The sequence below is a fragment of the Zingiber officinale genome, chromosome 9A (assembly GCF_018446385.1).
Source record: "Zingiber officinale cultivar Zhangliang chromosome 9A, Zo_v1.1, whole genome shotgun sequence".
Taxonomy (NCBI): domain Eukaryota; kingdom Viridiplantae; phylum Streptophyta; class Magnoliopsida; order Zingiberales; family Zingiberaceae; genus Zingiber; species Zingiber officinale.
The window spans coordinates 63,799,793-63,819,257 of record NC_056002.1 but is presented as its reverse complement, the minus strand read 5'-3'; the positions used below and the strand labels follow the sequence as shown (position 1 = coordinate 63,819,257).

At 36.7% G+C, this 19,465-nt stretch overlaps 1 protein-coding gene across 1 annotated transcript; it reads left to right on the top strand.

The window, feature by feature from the left end:
• Positions 1 to 4,205: 4,205 nt before the first annotated feature.
• Positions 4,206 to 4,613, top strand: LOC122019237 (zinc finger AN1 domain-containing stress-associated protein 15-like). The gene is made up of 2 exons (XM_042576724.1): positions 4,206 to 4,297; positions 4,445 to 4,613. The coding sequence occupies exons 1-2, from the start codon at positions 4,206 to 4,208 to the stop codon at positions 4,611 to 4,613; spliced, it is 261 nt and encodes an 86-aa protein (XP_042432658.1).
• The last annotated feature ends 14,852 nt before the right edge of the window (positions 4,614 to 19,465 follow it).

Genomic DNA, 19,465 nt, shown 5'->3' with positions numbered 1-19,465 from the left:
GAGTGTAGGGGGATCGGTGGCCGGCTTGAAATGGGGTTGGATAGACGGCGCCCCCAAATATTCGCTTTCTTCCTACACTCATTAGTATGTGCAGCGGAAATCTAATACTAACTACAAATATGAAAGCTAAGACAAAGAATAAGAAAGACAAGCAAACCAATTGACACGTCGATGTAACGTGGTTCGGAGATAGCTTGCTCCTACTCCACGGCTATCCGTAAGGTGGGCGATCCCTCAATCCGTCGGTGGATTAGTCCCCGACAAACTCCGGCTAGCTCAACCTCCTTGTGGGTGGAGAAACCTCACCACAACTCCAACTAAGACCTCTTGGCACACAAAGATCTCTTGAGCACAAAAGACTACTAATTAGACTTTAACCAAGTCCAATTTCGTCAGGGATAACCAAGCTTCCAAGCCTTGGTTATATAGGCCGTGGGTTGAAAACCCCGCCTACCAGTCGACTAACAAAACATGCAGTCAACTGCCCTTTGTGGAAATTCAACCGTTACATCCCAACGGCTCGATACCAGTTGACTGCTAAAACTAGCAGTCGACTGCTCCACACTGGCTGAGCAAATAGAAGCATTCTGTTCGCTCCCAATCGACTGCACCAGTCGACTGGTACCGAGTACATTCTCTCACAGCACTCGAACCCTCACCCTTACGACTCATTTGACACTTCCTTCGTAGCCTTGACCTTTTGCCTTCAAGCCTACTTCCTCTTTGGCTCTCGTCCCTCAGATGCATACAAGCCCGCGGCTCGTCCCCAATGTCATCCTTCGCGTATGCCTCGAAGTCGCTTCCCTCGGCCCTTGTCCTCGCTGCCTTGTCCACGGTCTCTCGGATGCTCCATCCTTCACCGGACCTGAAGTCGTCAACTTGAGTCACATGTGTATCCTTCAGTCCTGCACAACTCAAGTACACATATCAAATAACAAGGGTGAACCTAACTTAAACCCTTTGCGCAAACACCAAAACACATGGTCGCACGGACCATTAGGATTGCTCCAACAATAGTCTCTCCCCATGCATTTGTTCACATCTTCAATGCATGTCAATCAATATAAACCAACCAATATACCTTGAAACTCTCAATGTGGGACTAAAATCTCATTCACAATGGAGCTTCTTCCCTCTTCCACCTCTTCTCCATTCACATATATCCAACAATCCCCTACATGAATGAAAATAAGGTCTAGTATAGAACAGGTAGTTTTTACCCTTTAAACTTTCCCTTATGAAGATATGCTTACTTACTGGTTGACAGTAGACGCGATGTCCTTGAACTGTTCTACCGTTTGTGTAAGCATTAACATATCTCACCCAAGACTCTCTTTGATACAACTCAGTTCTCATGAGTGTGTTCGTTCTTGGCCATGAACATGCCTGATTCTATGAGAATTTTTAAGAATTATGCCTAAATTCTCTTCAAAGCAGCTTCACTTCTTTCTCACATAGGTGATCTCTTACTAGTATTCCACATTACTCTTCTTGGATCATTAAAAGTCGTGTGCTCAACCTCCTTCCTTCACTGATCCATTTATAGTTCCTCCATAATGAGCATTTTTATTTGTACAATTAGGTTGTCCCTTTGAACCTAGTTCCTAGGATCTCCAGTCTGCATAGTTGGGTTTCCTTTACACCAACATTTCCCATCGGCATCAGTCCTTCCCTCGCGATAAGCTTGCAACTAACTCTCTGTTTAACTATTTGGTTAACAGATCTACTAGATTATCCTTTGACTTCATATAGTCAATAGTGATAACTCTTGTTGAGAGTAGTTGTCTAATGATATTATGTTTACAACGTATATGTCAAAACTTAACATTATGCAGGTGTCACTGTGCCCAGCCAATTACCGATAGACTATCATAATGTATGCAAATTACCGGCACCGGTTTAGATCATCTTAGAATATCTTTTAAGAATTGTCGTAGCCAGCCTCTTCATCATATTTGTCAAGAGCTATAAACTCAGATTCTATCGTAGATCTGATTATTACCATTTGCTTAGAAGATTTTATTCTATTGTAGATCTGGTTATTACCATTTGCTTAGAAGATTTCCAGAAAATGGCTACACCTCCTAGAGTGAATACATATCCACTCATAGACTTAGAGTCTTTTATGTCAGATATCTAACTCGCATCATAGTATCCTTCGATCATAGCAGGATATCTCATATAGCACAGTCCATATTCATGAGTATACCTCAAGTACTACAGTACTCTTGTTATCCCTTTCTAGTGCTCAACATTAGGATTACTTATGTATCTACTCAGTTTACTTACTGTGTAGGCCAAGTTTGGTTATGTACAACTCATCAGCTACATTAGACTTATAATCACTTGAGAGTACTCTATCTAAGAGATATTTTCATCTTAATTTTTTAATATATGTTGACTTGTATCTATCGGTGTTCATGCCAATATAGTATCACCCTTGGTAAATTTTTCAAGAATCTTGTCCGCGTAATGGGACTGACTAAGAATAAGTCATTCTATTGTTATAATAAATTTGATTCTTAGAATCACATCAAGTAGGAAGATACCTTTCATGTCAAATCTTGAGTTTAACATATCTTTAGTGGATTTGATTATCTTATCATTACTCACAATAAAAAAGTATATTATCTACATATATGTACAAGATGGCATAGTCATTCTCTATGACTTTCATGTTGGTATATTTATCACATTCATTAATCTTGAATTTACATTCCTTTATAGCATTATAAAATTTCTCATGTCACTGCTTTGATGCTTGTTTTAAGACATATAATGACTTAATCAATCTACAAATTTTATTTTTCTATCATGGTATAGAAAACCCCTTAGGTTGTTCAATATAGATTTTCTCTTCTAAATCTTCGTTTAGAAAGGTTGTCTTTATATCCATATGATATATTTCGAGATTCTATAGTGGCTATAGCCATTAATACTCTAATGGAAGTTATTCTCGACACCAGAGAATACGTATCAAAGTAATCAAGGCTTTCTCATTGTTGGTATCTTTTGATTACCAATCTAACTTTATACTTATTAATTGTGTCATCTAACTTCATTTTCTTCTTGAAGATCCACTTGTAACCTAGTGGTTTACTTTTCAAAGGAAGATCCACAAGTTTTCAAGTGTAATTTTGTAAGATAAATTATATCTCAGATGCAATTATCTCTCTCCAGTGAAGTCCATTAAAAGAGCTTACTACTTCTGAGTAACTATGGGGTTCACTTTCCAACATGAAAGTGAAAAATTCATTCCATATGATTTTTCCACCCGAGCTCTTTTACTTCGTCTAAGCTCAGCCTCGGCTGGTTTCTCATTATTATCTTCACCTTGTGTTTCATATGTTAGATCATTACACACGTGAGAAGGGGTGAATCACATGGTTTTAGAAGACTTATCTTTTTCTTTTGAAATTAAAAGTACGCAGCGGAATTAAACACAAAACACTACAACAAAAATGTTAAAAGACAACACCCCTACGACAACGGTTTTAAGAGAAAGCGTTGCGTATTTGCTCAAAGACAACGATTTTTGCCAAAATCGTTGTCTTTGAACTCCCCATTAAATATAAAAGACAACGGTTTTGTGAAAACTGTTGTCATTGAGAGACTTCTTTTTAAAACGACAACACTTTTTACAACGGTTTTATAAATCGTTGTGTTTATCCACATTTTTAGGGGTTACTACAACAGTTTTGATAAAACCGTTGTAGTTGACTTTGGTCTTTTTTCCCCTCGCGCGCAGTTTTTGCTTTCCCTCTCTCTGAATATCTTTTCGGCGCTGTGTCTTCCCCTTCGCGTTCCCGAACCCTAGCCATATTTCTTTCCCTCTCCTCATACAATCTCTTCACGCCATCTTGTCGACCGACCGACCGCCTCCGTTGGATCTTCCTCCACGACGCGCGGTGTGCTCTCCTCTCATTTCTTGGTGAGCGGATTTCTAAGCTTGACGAGGCCCTTTGATCGTACAAAGTCACCCACCGTCTCTCGATTTATTTGTGCCCCAAGTATAGTTTTTTTTTTTAATTTTTCTGATTTCCCGGAGAAAAATCTCAGATTTGTTCTATTTCAGCTCGTCGATCTCATCATCTCCCTACTTGTTGAGTCTGTTTGTTACCCTTGCAAAGATGGTTTCTTTTTCATTGAATTAATCAAAAGATTTTGTTGATTTTTGTTTCGATTTGGTCCCGAAATTGAAACAGATGGCAGGGGAAAGGTGTGATCTTAACAAGGACGAAGCGGAGATTCTCAAACCTTCTTCCTCTTCTTCTTCCTCTTCCCCTTCTATTTTGCTGTAGCTTTCCCCTCAAGGATTTGAAGCTCCGGAGAGGCCTGAGAGATTCTAAGCACCTACTGTTCCGATTTCCTGCCCGTCGAAGACTGAGGAAGACTGTCGTCCATCCCCGACCATTCAGTCCATTAAGCATTGCTTGATCTGCAGGAAAAGGGTGGGCTTGACCGGCTTCCGGTGTCGCTGTGGCGATCTCTTCTGCAAACTTCACCGGTACTCCGATTCCCATGACTGCTCATTCGATTACAAGGCGGCTGGAAGAGAACAAATCGCTAAGGCCAATCCTCTCATAAGAGCTGTGAAGATCATTAAAATATGAGTGTTTCTTTTCCTACTTTTACTCAACATTTCTTGAAGTTAACTGGGTCTAGCTACTTCATCTTGTAGTCTGATTGAATTGCATTGTCTCTGAATTTTTTTTAGAGATTTGTCCAACTTTATATGTGTCATCAGATACACGGACCAACGGGTGCTTGAGATACATGAAAGCACCTACTGTTTTTTTTTCTCAAAATGACAACAAAAAAGATTGTATGTGATACATGAAAGAATAGTTATTTTTTATTGACTAATTTTGTTGTTAGTAACTATTTTGTTTGTTTGGGCATTTCAGGATGATTACGTGCAACAAAAAAGAGAGGGGAAGCTGCAGTTTGAAGGGGTTTGTTTTTATTTCCCTACTGTTGAATTTGAGATTGAAGACCTAATGCTACTACACTGAGCTGATCCATGGTTGGTCTTTATCAGAGTGGAGATGATGTTAAGTTGATAAACTGCCACCATTTCAAGCTCATCCCAATATAATGTGCATGTTTTCCACCTTGAGTTGCTTCAATAAAACCAGTCATCGACATCTTATCTAATGAGCAAAAGCTGGATGAATCTCTCCAACCCAAATAGTACATCGAAAGATCTATTGTCCAAGTTGTAAAGCATAAAGCAAACCTACATCAATGGTCTTGCCAATGAAAGTAATTCATCATATAACCTTTGTTTTCAATACACATTGTAGTTTCACTCTGACAGTCAACAATCGGTTATAAAATGCAGGAAATATTGTTGTTCTTTTCTGAAATGTGGCTAATAGTAGTCTCATTTATAGAATAGATTCCACTGGTGATACTGTGACCTTGAGGAAAAACTCCAATCATTCTGACCAACTACTAACTGCTACTAATGGATGTGGTACGTGCCATGTATAATTGTTTCATCTCTTTCATTTTTAGAGCAGTTAAATTTTAGTTGGGATAGTAGGGCTACTACCAAACTCCAAAACCCCCCAAGTATAAGAAATCCTTCATTGTGTCAGTGATCTCCAGATTACCCCTCAGTGTTATCAATTGGTAACTTAGCTCAATGGTTAGTAGAGAAAGCTCACAACCCCACACCAATGCTCTCTTTGTTCCCTTTTGATCCAAGCCCAAATGAGGATTTTATGTGATGAATGTGATACTATTGGTGACGTTATAGGGACCCGTGTTGCTTGGCCTGCACATTAGGTAGTGATGAAAAATAAGGTAAATTTCCTACTCATTCGGGCACCACACTGTCTACTCATTATTAGCACAAAAGAAGCCTCATTTCTTTATATATAGATGGGTCCACGAGACCACTAGGAGTGCAATGGTGTAAATTTAAAATAAATATGAGCTTTTTAAGGTCATATATGACTTTTTGGTCAAAACTTAGTGAACTTAAAAGACACAAAATTTTGAAGGAAAAAATGGATAGATTGAGGGTATCACTAGGAGTGTAACAATGTTAATATGACGTGAATATAAAATTTTTAGGGTCGCATTTATAATTATTTTTAGGATCATTAATGACTTTTAGATGAAAGTGATTGATAAAATAATTAAGTTTTTTTTTTGCCTTGGTTCGATTTAGTTCAAGTAAGAAAATTAAATTTGTTTACTTTGGTTTACGACTGTAATGGGTTAAAGGGAATTTTGAAAATTAAGTGTGCTTTTTAATAAATATGGAAATTAGGTGCACTGTTTGAGTATTTCTTAAAGTTAAGTGCCTGAATTGATAAATTGTTGATAAAATGAATGAAATATATAAAAGATGGATTGAGCCATCTGTTAGACCCAATAGGCCTAGTTATGACCCAAGTGCCAAATTACTTTTTAATGTTTTTTTCATATAATTTCCATGATTAAAGCTAGAGAATTTTATGTGATGAAATTTAGGAGAGAAATTATTGAAGGAAATATTACCAGCGCGAAGGATTCACTTATCTCAATGGTAATATTTGACATATTCTCAATTTTCTCAATTAATTTATTTTATTTGACTTTGCTTCTTCATTACTGATTTTTTTACTAAATTAATTTGGGTTTGTTAACAGTTCAAGAAAACAATTTACTCCAACGAAGAAATCGACGAAGTGCGATCCGAATGAGTGGATTGCGTACTAGACTATATTCATTACTAGGTATAAATTACTAGACTTCAAAATATGGTTGAACACTTTGTTTATGACTCCATGACTTATTGATTTTGATTCCTTACTGCCAATAATTTGTTTATTCACAGCTAGCTATCTCCTTTGCTCAATACTTTATTCTTGCATTTTTACCATGAGCAGAATTAGCTGACATTTCCCTTATTTATTGCCTCTCTTTGTGATCCAAAATTAATAATGGCTGGGTTGTGTGAGTAGCTTATTTAGTTGTTTCCGAATTATGCAAGGACTGACAATGTGGAAGTTATCTCTTTGTGAATTGTTAGATGATGACCTTTTGTATCTTATGAGTTGCTCTACAAATTTCTTGTTTGTACTCTCCTTATGGTTTTCGTCTATATGCCATGAGTTAATCTTATTTTTCATCCTATAATTTATTTTTTTTCTTTTTACAATCGCATTTAAATTTTTACTATGTTGAACTACATATTTTGTTGATGACTCCTTGAGCATAATACTACTGTGGCAAAAGTACATTCGAAATTCATTGTTGATGACAAATTTTTATTTCCTACTTCCATCTTGTTGGACCTTGCAAGTATCATCGTGAATGACAATTATGATGCTTCATCAAGCACAACTATGTTAATCTATATTCATGTTAGTGATTGCTTGAGAATAATGAAATGAAGAGCTTGTAAAGGCATTTTGTGTATGATCCATAGTATATTGATATACAAAACATCTATATACTGCAGTTTGATTTCTTAATAGTTTGCTCTGTATACTTTTGCTTGGACGAGCAGTGTAAATTACCTGTGAATTGCATGTACATTGCAGCTAAATTTGTTAGATTTTCTCTTTGTATTGATGAAATGGGAATGAAAAATCTATTTTTCTAGCTGGAATGTAGTGAATGTTATAGCTCTTAATCTACACTTATTTGATTGACACTTTGGCTCTTTTAGGTGTCCTATGTAATTATTAAAGCTGTGCGTATGCGATTTCTATTTTTAGGAATTTGTGGAATTGTTTTTAGCTCTACAAACAATTCACCCTACCATAACTCATCATGATGATCCAATTCTTTTGGTTCAAGTTTTAATTAGAAGATTTTGAACCCATGTTTTTTACTTTCACTTATGCTTTTGTGATGGGTCTGTTTATTGCAGATCAATTTGCAGCTCCTGGCAACTTGTTACTTGCAAAATGGAAAAGCATATTGTGCCTACCAGGTCTCAAAGGTAATGTAGTCTGGAAAATGACACAGAAAATTACATGAATATTTTGTTTCAAGATGTTAATGGATGTAATGCGCTTTGCATGGATTCTATTGATCTTGGATGATAGTTCACTTAAATAATATTAGCTGCATGCAGTGCTAATTATTTAGTAAACTATGCTAAGCTAGGTATCACTGCTCCTAGTAGATTCCATGTACTGTTATTCTCTAATAAACACCTCTTTTTGTTTCCTTCATTTGGTTTGTTTTTTCCTTCTATGCACTACAGATTGGTTAATTACATTCGCCTTTTGGAATTCTGGAATTTGATAAGTTTTGTTAAATTTTTCTCTTACAGGTCGTGCAATTCGTGAGGCTTGAGTTTTTTTGATGTAAGAAGTGAGATTTGTTATAGGATGTAGCTTGCCTTGCTAATTTGTAAATTAAAAGTCAAATGGAGAACAGCAAATGGAAAACATGTGATTTAATGTATATGGAGAGTAATGGAAAACATGTGTATTTTGATGAGTAACAACTCATTTTGTATATTTTTGTATATGTGGCTACAAGATGAATTATATATGGATGTTTATTTTGGATTTAATGTAGTAAATATTTAGTTTTGTATTGGTGGTTTGCTTATAGTAAAATAAGATTGGTTGTTTGGTATTAATGAACATTAAAGACAACAGTTAAAAATGTTGTAAAAACTAGGTAAACCACAACAATTTTTTTTTGTAAAAAGTGATAAAAGACAACAGTTTTATCCGTTGTAAAATATATTAAAACTGCTGTAAAAAAATAAAACGTGCCAAATATTATCTACTACAACAGTTTATATTTGTTGTAAAAAATGTCTACCACAACAGTTTATTTCTGTTGTTGAAATTATCTACCACAACGGTTTAAAAACGTTGTCGTATCCTTCGTAGCCAAATTTTGGGCATATAAACAACAACGGATAAAAATCGTTGTCAAATGTCTACAAAGACAACGGATTCAAAACCGATGTCGTAGGGCAATACATTCTACAACACCCTCAGTTACAACGATTTTTTGACCCTACGACAACGGATAATATCTGTTGTCGTTTGCAGTTTTTGTTGTAGTGAAAATAGAAAGCAAAAACATAAGTACGCAAACTCGGTCGATTTTACTTGGTTCAAAGCTTTTGATGACTTCTACTCCAAGACCTAAATCCTGTAGACCTATCGACAGGTAATCTTCTAAAGGCCTTTTCTGAAACCATCTGAAGAGGGGATCAAATATAATAAAAAATTAGGACAAGTGTAATACGCTACACTTTCCTTTTTTGCAGAAATTAAGTACAAAATTAACTTTTATCACCCAACACTTTTGAAGATGATCGGAGCAAGCTCAGTATTGGATGGCTCCTCAGTAATAGTCGACTACTGCTACGTTGTAGCAGAGCAACAACACAAAGTCGGAGTAGTCAGAACGTCGAATGGATGAGTAGAAGCTTGTAGAAGAGTTGCACTTGAGTTGTGACGAAGCATTGGGCAAAACCCCATTTTATTGAGTGTTGAAGGCACCTTCAAGCCAATGGAAGATACCTTTAACCTCAAGATTTTATCATGTAAAAGTAGTTCCTTATCATCGCCGGGTCTTCTGAGTTATCCAACTGAAGGCACCTTCCAAGCTCTCGAAAGCGCCTTCCATATCCCTACTCAAGGTGCCTTCCTTCACATGAAAGGCACCTTAAGTACTATTCACCTAAGGTATTTTGTGCTCCTTTCACCCTATAAAATGTATTAGTCTAAAAAAATATAGTACCCCACAAGATGAAGTTAGCACAATAAAAATAAGTAGTTTAGTAATTTGATCATATCTCTCTAAGACCAAGATCTGGTATGGGTCTCAATTTAGGTTTTTGAAATGAACCTAAATTGGACCTGCGCCTAAAGTCCTCAAATAGGACTCGTCCTCACTAGAACACTATCCTCTAATGATTTACCTTACTTACCATGCAGAATCGCTTGACTCCTTACGATCCACCAGGTCTTCCCGCTAGTTCTCATGTCCGCAAAACTAACTAAACTTCAACCAACTATTAGGTCCCGTAGACCCAGTCAGACTTTCCACTAAATATCAGATCACTCCTTGACCTATTTGGACATAAACACCATTTATAAGGTCCTCCCGACCTAATTGGATTTCAGCCTAGTATCAGACCAGTCAAGTCCTGTACACTTGATAGAAAAGGTTAGATCAACAATACATCTAACTTTAATCCACTTGTTATTCATCAAAACTTAGATTTTAAAGTTAGAAAAAAATATGCAAAAAGGAAATAGCAATAACATAATTCAAGAGAAAAATTAAGTAATTTCAATTTCTATTTTATTCTCTTGATCATTTTAGGGTTAAGAGTTTTAAATTTTTAGATTTTTTTAGTTTTTATTATTTAATCCTTAACCCTCTCCTTTTGGCATTCATAAAAAATTATACACATAAGTATGAGCAAGCAAATAAAAGAGTGAATGTAGAAAAATTAAAGCAAGTGAATATACCAAGCAACAAAATTGTCAATGGCAAAGTTTTTCATAAAAACCTGCAAGTCTATTTCAGGGAGGAGTTAATAAAACTTTCAAAGTATTTTGAAAGGAATTTTCATAATTTACAAAGGGTTTTGAAAATTAAATTTTGCAAAAACAAAACATTTTGCAAATCTAAATTTTGCAAGAATTCTATAACCTATTTTTCAAATTATTTTTCTAAAATATTTTAAAAGCAATTTTTAAACAAAATGTTATAAAGATGATTTTTAAAGTAATTTTCAACACAATTTTCATAGTGATAAAGTAATTTTTAAAATATTTTTACACAACATTTTCGAAGAAACTATCAAAGTACTTGACAAAACACTTTTCTTTTCCGTTTTCAAAATGGACATTAAAAAAATATAAGAGTATTTTTCAAAACAAGTTTTTAAAGGGAGTTTTGAAAGTAAAATTTTCAAAGTAAATTTTGAAAAGAGTTTTTAAAACCAAGTTTTGAAAGAAATTAATCAAATTAGTTTTAAAAATATTTTTAAAATATTTTTTTAGAACATAGTGAAAATATTTTACAAGGCTTTTTCAACACAATGTTGAAGATATTCCACGAGTGTATAAAAAGTAACAAGAAGATTTTTTTTTTTTTGAAATATGATACATTAAAAGTAATTTTCAAATATCCTCCTTCAAAACCTGGTATTATTTTAAAAATATTTATTTAAAAATTATCTTTAAATATCTAACATTTAATTACTAACTAACTATCAGAAGATAGCAATATTCATTGGTTAGTCAAGTTAAGTAATAATATCCAATTAGAAATTTACTAAAAAAGGACTATTTAACTTTATCAATGTAATATTGTATTTTTCTCCTAAACTTATATTGATGTACTGATATAAGCATCTGAAGTCTAAGCAAGAGGCTTATGCATCTCAAGCCATTCTAATTTTTTGAATATACAATCAAGATAGACCTAGTATGTTTGTAAGACGCTCGTTACCTAGGTCTATAGGATTATGCTGTCTAGGGGTTCATCCTATACTAAGGCCAAAATAAATTTTGAAATACTAGAAAAATGGATTTTTTTTTTAAACGAGAAACAAAATTAGAGTAGCCTAAAATTTGCAAAGTACTTGAAAATTTTATTTGATAAATAGAGTCCTAGTCTATCGTGCACATTCCAGTCTTCTTTGTAAGTTACTAAATCCAAATTCTAGCAGTGACTTAGTGAAGATATTGTAACACCCCACCCACCTCCCTACTAGTCTGTGAGGGTGGAGCGCTACTGGACTACTAACTTTACTTAATCATCTTAACTAATGTTGCTCACATGAAATTATCTATGCTTAAAACTCTCAAAAATGAAAGCATACAATATGTAACAGTGGAAAACATACTACTCAAGCATACGTTCACAACTAAAACTATACATCAATTTGAACATGCTAGAAACTATATATATAAATCTACACAAGCATGCAACAATGATACAACTCAGATAATGAACCAATGTGCATAGCAATTAAAAGAAAGAGTTCTAAACATAAAATATCCAATGCAAATCTAACAACATAAAAGAATGGTTCCAATATTCTGAATACAAGGTCTTAATGAATTATTAAACTAAAACCCAAGGCTTCCATAGTCCAAACATCACACATCCATCCGCACCTCCTTGTCGCCTTCCTTCGCTATATCTTTTCCTTTCCTTTATCTGCAGAAAGAGGAAATGCAACTATAAGCAAAATTGCTTAGTAAGCGCTATCTAACTCACAAAACTCGAATATGCATGTGAATAAAAAGAAATCTAAAAACTGAATGCTTAAAAGAACATACTACTCATGCTCATCTAATAGCAAAAGAAACAAAACATACTGAAATGCTAAACATGTAAAGCTGCTCATCTAATAGCAAATAACAACAAGAAGGTTCTAAACAACAAGCTAGCATAAAAGAAAACTAAACTTGCTGAATTTTAAACTTATGTGAAGCTTATTCCTTTTGCTTAAAACTTATACTTTTATACTTCAAAATACTAATCTCTTGGGCCCAGGCTTAGTACCATTGCGCGCTCCCTGATAGAACTGAGGTAGCGAGCCACCAGTCCTACGAGGATAAAGACCTTGGTCTTACCAGGGCCGAGACCTCGGAAACGGTCACCTGGATTTGTTGAACGACAACCTCGGAAGTCGGGTACTAGCCTTCTCAAGTAAAATACTTATAATTGTTAATACTTTTAATAAAAGAATGCTTCTTTAAAAACTGAAATGTTTAAACAAATTCTAACATTGAAATGCTTAAACAAAAATCTTCATACAAAGCTTGACAAAAGAAAACTGCATACTATGCTAATCAAAATTCTGCATACTTTGCTAACAAAATTCTGCATACTGTGCTAAACAAAATTCTGCATATTAAGCTAACAAATTTCTGCATAAATCATTCCTCCAACACTGTTCCATGGCAATGAAGCAACAAGAAAACAAAATGCTACAACAATCATTCCTCATACACTGTGCCACGACAATGAAGCAAAAAGAGAACTAAATGCTACCACAATCATTCCTCAAACTAAAACCTGTTCATATCCAAATCTAATAAATTTTGAATTAAGTTTCATGGTAGCAAACTTCAAAAACCAACCGAAACCCAAACATTTCCCCTTGTTCAGTGCCATGACAAGGAAACTATAAGGAACAAATTGCTCAACATACCTAACTCTTCCATATTCTTTCTTTGTGTCTCACGGCAGCAAGCCCTAAACCAAAATCTTCACAGTGAAATTCAGAAACAAGAAGAAGCTAGATCCCTATCAATCCAAAATTCCTCACGGCATATTCCAAAATCTGAAGAAATCCAAATTCCAAATTTCCAACTACAAAATCCGAAGCAACCAACCACATGCTAAACAAAAAAATCTATACAATTTATATCCTTTCTTTGAGATTCACGACAGCAACTTAAAAAAAACAAACCTCCTTAAAAACATGCTTCAGAATAAAAAATAAGAAGCTAACATGAATCCGGAACTACTTTACTGCAGGTGAGGTAGCACTTACTTTGGTTTCTTGGACTCACAACCGAACGAAAGGGCTGCTAGGGTTTCAAATTGCTCGAATTTCAGCTCTTCCTCGTGCCCACGAGCTGTCCTCGACGAGAGGATCTTGAAACTGTAAAGAATCCCTCGGATTGAACCTTGGTCGGCCGCTGGAGACGATGCCCTATCTTCGGCTTTGTTTCCTGCCCGAGCACCGCCATCGCGAGCGAGAGGAGAGGAGAGGATGGTTTAGGTCACAGAAACAAAACCTCAACTTATCCCTCTTTATAACTTAGTATTTCTGTTATCTACTACCAAATAAATTAATTTCTCTAACTCTTTTATCAGCACAACACTGCTGGGTTCTTGGTCATCACGCTTCGCTTAAGTCTCGGATCGGGTCGGAGGTCGCGGGTTCGAACCTCGGCCGAACCTCTTTATTGTTTTGAAACTTCTTTCTTTTGGTAAAAATATGAAACGAACTCCAAAAATTACATAAAAATACTCTAAAAATTTCTAAATATCTCTAGAATATTTCTAAAACATTTCTAAATATTTTTAAGCACTATTAAGACTTGTAATGAGGAAATTTGGGTTGTTACAATTCCTCATACCTTATAAAAAGTTCGTCCTCGAACTTAGAATAATTCTGGATATTTCTGTCTCATGCTATCCTCACGCTCCCAAGTAACTTCCTCGTGCTTCTGATTTTGCCAGATGACCTTCACTAGTGGTACTTCTTTGTTCCTTAGTCTCTTAACTTCTTTGTCCACTATCCGTGCAGGTCTGGTCTCATAGCTCAGATCCTCCTGGATCTGCACTGAATGAGGCTGAATCACTTGACTAGGGTCGTGAATGCACTTCTTTAGCATGGAAACATGAAATACATTATGTATTGCTGACATGTCTTGAGGTAAGTCCAGCTTGTAAGCTACTTTTCCAATCCTTTTTGTGATCAGGTAGGGCCCTACGTAGCGGGGACTTAACTTGCCCTTCTTGCCAAATCTCATCACTCCCTTCATCGGAGCAACTTTGAGAAAGACTGAATTCCCTACTTGGAATTCAAGTGGCCTACGGCGTGCATCAGCATAACTTTTCTGACTACTCTGGGCAGTCTCAATTCTCTGTCTGATCTTTTGAATAGCCTGAGTGGTTTCATCTATCATCTTAGTCTGCCTACCTAGTTTTGATTCCATCTCTTTTCTTTCACCAGCATCTAACCAGCATATGGGTGATCTACACTTTCGGCCATACAGTGCCTCGTAAGGTGCCATCTTGATAGTGGCCTGGTAGCTATTGTTGTAGGCAAAATCAGCTAAGTACAGATACTTGCACCAACTGCCATTAAAATCTAATGCACAAGCCCTGAGCATGTCTTCTAAAATCTGATTTACTCGTTCTGTCTGTCCATCAGTCTGGGTATGAAAGGTTGTGCTGAACTTGAGTTTGGTGCCTAGTGCATTCTGAACACACTCCCAAAAATGAGAGGTGAAACGCCCATCCCTATCAGAAACAATCGACTTCAGAACTCCATGAAGTCTGATCACTTCCTTAACATATAGCTGTGTTAACTGCTCTATAGAGTGGGACACCTTGATGGCTAGAAAGTGGGTAGACTTGGTCAATCTGTTCACTATCACCCATATCGCATCATATCCATTAGTGGTCCTTGGAAGACCTGTTATAAAGTCCATGGATATTTCTTCCCACTTCCACTCTGGTATTGGGAGAGACTGTAGAACTCCTCCTGGTCTCTGGTGCTCTACTTTGACCCTCTGACATGTCAGACAGGTACTGACATATTTTGCTATATCTTTCTTGAGTCCGGACCACCAGAATCTCTGCTTCAAATCTTGATATATCTTGGTGGAACCATGATGAATAGAGTACGGTGTACTATGAGCTTCTTCTAGAATCTTCTTTCTCAATTCCTCATCATTGGGAACATAAAGGCGGCTCCCCTGATAAAGAACTCCACTGTCTGATACCCGAAACTATGAATTTTCTTCTTTTTGTATCCCTTGCTTGATCTTCTGGATATCTGGATCTTCACTTTGCTTTCTCTGTATATCCTCAAGCAAGGTTGACTCTAAGATCAATGTAGAGAGTTACCCATAAACAATTTTGACTCCAAAATCTAACTGTTCCTTCTGCAGTGGCAGTGCTAATGATGACAAGGACATAAGAGTTACACTAGACTTTCGACTTAGTGCATCCACCACTTTGTTAGCTTTACCTGGGTGATAGAGGATTTCACAGTCATAATTTTTAACCAACTCTAGCCACCTGCGATGTCTCATGTTTAAATCCTTATGGGTAAAGAAATACTTTAAACTCTGATGGTCGGTGAAGATTCAGCACTGAACTCCGTACAAATAATGTCGCCAGAGTTTTAGTGCAAAGACGACCGCTGCCAGCTCGAGATTATGAGTGGGATAATTCTTCTCATAGTCTTTGAGTTGTCTGGAAGCATAAGCTATAACTTTCCCCTCTTGCATGAGAACAGCTCCAAGGCCCATCTTGGAAGCATCACTGTGTATGTTAAAACTCTTTTCACTCTCTGAAACAGTCAGAATGGGAGCACTGGTCAGTCTTTTCTTCAATGCTTGGAAACTTTGCTCACATTTGTCTGACCATTCAAACTTCTTGTTCTTCCTAGTTAGGGCTGTTTGTGGAGAGGCTATCCTGGAAAAGTCCTCCACGAACTTTCTGTAATACCCAGCTAAACTAAGGAAGCTTCTGATCTTCCTGACGTTCTTGGGTCTACTTCAGTTGTTGACCGCTTCTATTTTGGCTGGATCCACCTGAATACCTTCTTTAGAAATGATGTGACCTAGAAACACCACCTTCTCTAACTAGAACTCGCACTTTGAGAATTTAGCATAAAGCTGCTTTTGCTGAAGGGTCTGCAGTACTATTCTCAAGTGCGTGTCATACTCTTCTGGGGTTCTTGAATAGATCAGAATGTCGTCGATGAACACGATGACAAACTTGTCAAGGTATTATCTGAACACTCTGTTCATTAAGTCCATGAAAATCGCAGGTGCATTAGTCACTCCAAAAGGTATGACTACAAACTTGTAGTGTCCATATCTGGTCCTGAAAGCTGTTCTGGATATATCACTTTCTTTCACTTTCAACTGATGGTATCCAGAGCGTAGGTCTATCTTAGAGAACACTGTTGCCCCCTTTAACTGATCAAATAGATCATCTATTCTGGGAAGAGGGTACATGTTCTTAACTGTTACTTTGTTCAACACTCTATAATCTATGCACATCCGCATAGATCCGTCTTTCTTCTTAACGAACAACACTGGAGCTCCCCATGGTGAATGACTAGGATGGATGAAACCTTTGTCAAGCAGCTCCTAGAGTTGTTCTTGTAACTCTTTCAGTTCTGCTGGAGACATTCGGTACGGAGCTTTTGAAATTGGACCGGTACCAGGAACCAACTCAATTTCGAACTCCACTTCTCTGTTAGGAGGTAGTCCAGGTAGCTCTTCTGGGAATACCTCTGGATACTCACAGACTACCCAAACATCTTCCTTCTTGGGTCCTTTTTGTTCTTCTGCATTCACAATGTACGCAAGAAAACCAGTACATCCTTTAGCTAACATCTGGTGAGATGTTAGGGAAGAGAGGAGTTTCTGGGTCTTCCTTTTCGGCACTCCCGTAAACTCAAAGGATAGTTCACCTTCTGGGCTGAAGATCACTTTCCTTCTGCGGCAGTCCACCGAAGTGTTGTACTTACCGAGGAAATCCATACCTAGAATAATGTCGAAATCCTGCATCGCAAGGACTACTAAATTAACATATAGCTCTCGGTCTAAAATTTTGACTGGTACAGCCCGAAGCCACTGGTTGGACTCCATGACTTCCCCAGAAGGTAGGGTTGTTAAGAACTTGGAGTTCATGCTCTCTGTTATGACTGTGGTGGCACTAGCAGCTTCCTCTTTAGTGAGGGAGAATACTCTGGCACTGGCTGGAACTGGTGGGGTTTCCAACCTTCCTTGACTGAGCTGAGGTCCGTCCAGAGTTGCAGACATGTAGTGTAACTGAGGCTTGTTCCCGTATTGCATTGCCTGTTGCTGAGGTGCTTTGAGCTTGTTAGGACATGTCTTAGCTAGGTGTCCTTCTTGACCACATGAATAACATCCAATCATACCCAAAAGACAGACTCCTGGATGTACTCTCCCACATTTAGGACAGGGAGGGAACTTGGCCTGCTTGTTTGTTGAATCTCCCTTCTGGTTGCCTCCTATATTCCTTCATTTCCTTTTGTTATCTTTGCCCTTTCAGTGCTGCTTACTTGCCGAGGTTTCTGACTCCCTGCTGTCTTGTCCTCTATTTTGACTGGCTTGAATTGCATTTGTTGTGCCTTAATGCTGTTCAGATAGTGCTCAACGACTAATGCCCTGCTGACCAGCTCTTCACCAGTCTGTGGCCGATGAGTTCCACTACTCACTTTAAGTGCTATTTCTGGCTTTTCAAAGTAAAATATCTTAATTACTTCTTCTTTAAATGCCTTGACATTTTAACAAACACCTTGTGTGCCAAAATCTTTAAAGTCTTGACTTTGGGATCTACTTAAGGCCTCGGCCTTTTTCTTTCTTTTATTTATATTTCTTATACTTTTCTTAAACTCAAAATACTGAGAAGGTATTTTTCCATATGCATCTATAAGTGAAACTAACTAGGTAACATACAATCATGCATTGAACACAAAAGAAATCTGTACATACAATATTTCTATGACAAGAAATCAACGGAAAACACCTCTTACTACAGGTGAGCAGTACTTCTAAACATTTCTCTATACTGCACATAAATAATAAAGGAAAAAATTTATAGAAAGTATAAATACATTCTAACTTGAAGACGGCAAGGCTGATGCTGATGTGTGTGTGATGCTGGAGAATGAGAACTGCTCTGATATCAACTTGTAACACCCCACCCTCCTCCCTACTAGTCTGTGAGGGTGGAGCACTACTGGACTACTAACTTACTTAATCATCTTAACTAATGTTGCTCACATGAAATTATCTATGCTTAAAACTCTCAAAAATGAAAGCATACAATAAGTAACAGTGGAAAACATACTACTCAAGCATACGTTCACAAATAAAACTTTACATCAATCTGAATATGCTAGAAACTATATATATAAATCTACACAAGCATGCAACAATGATACAACTCAGATAATAAACCAATGTGCATAGCAATTAAAAGAAAGAGTTCTAAACATAAAATATCGAATGCAAATCTAACAACATAAAAGAATGGTTCCAATATTCTGAATACAAGGTCTTAATGAATTATTAAACTAAAACCCAAGTTTTCCATAGTCCAAACATCACACATCCATCCGCACCTCCTTGTCGCCTTCCTTCGCTATAGCTTTTCCTTTCCTTTATCTGCAATAAGAGGAAATGCAACTATAAGCAAAATTGCTTAGTAAGCGCTATCTAACTCACAAAACTCGAATATGCATGTGAATAAAAATTAATCTAAAAACTGAATGCTTAAAAGAACATACTACTCATGCTCATCTAATAGCAAAAGAAACAAAATATACTGAAATGCTAAACATGTAAAGCTGCTCATCTAATAGCAAATAACAGCAAGAAGGTTCTAAACTATATGCTAGCATAAAAGAAAACTAAACTTGCTGAATTTTAAACTTATGTGAAGTTTATTTCTTTTGCTTAAAACTTATACTTTTATACTTCAAAATACTAATCTCTTGGGCCCAGACTTAGTACCATTGCGCGCTCCCTAATAGAACTGAGGTAGCGAGCCACCAGTCCTATGAGGGTAAAGACCTTGGTCTTACCAGGGCCGAGACCTCGGAAACGGTCACCTGGATTTGTTTAACGACAATCTCGAAAGTCGGGTACTAGCCTTCTCAAGTAAAATACTTATACTTGTTAATACTTTTAATAAAAGAATGCTTCTTTAAAAACTGAAATGTTTAAACAAATTC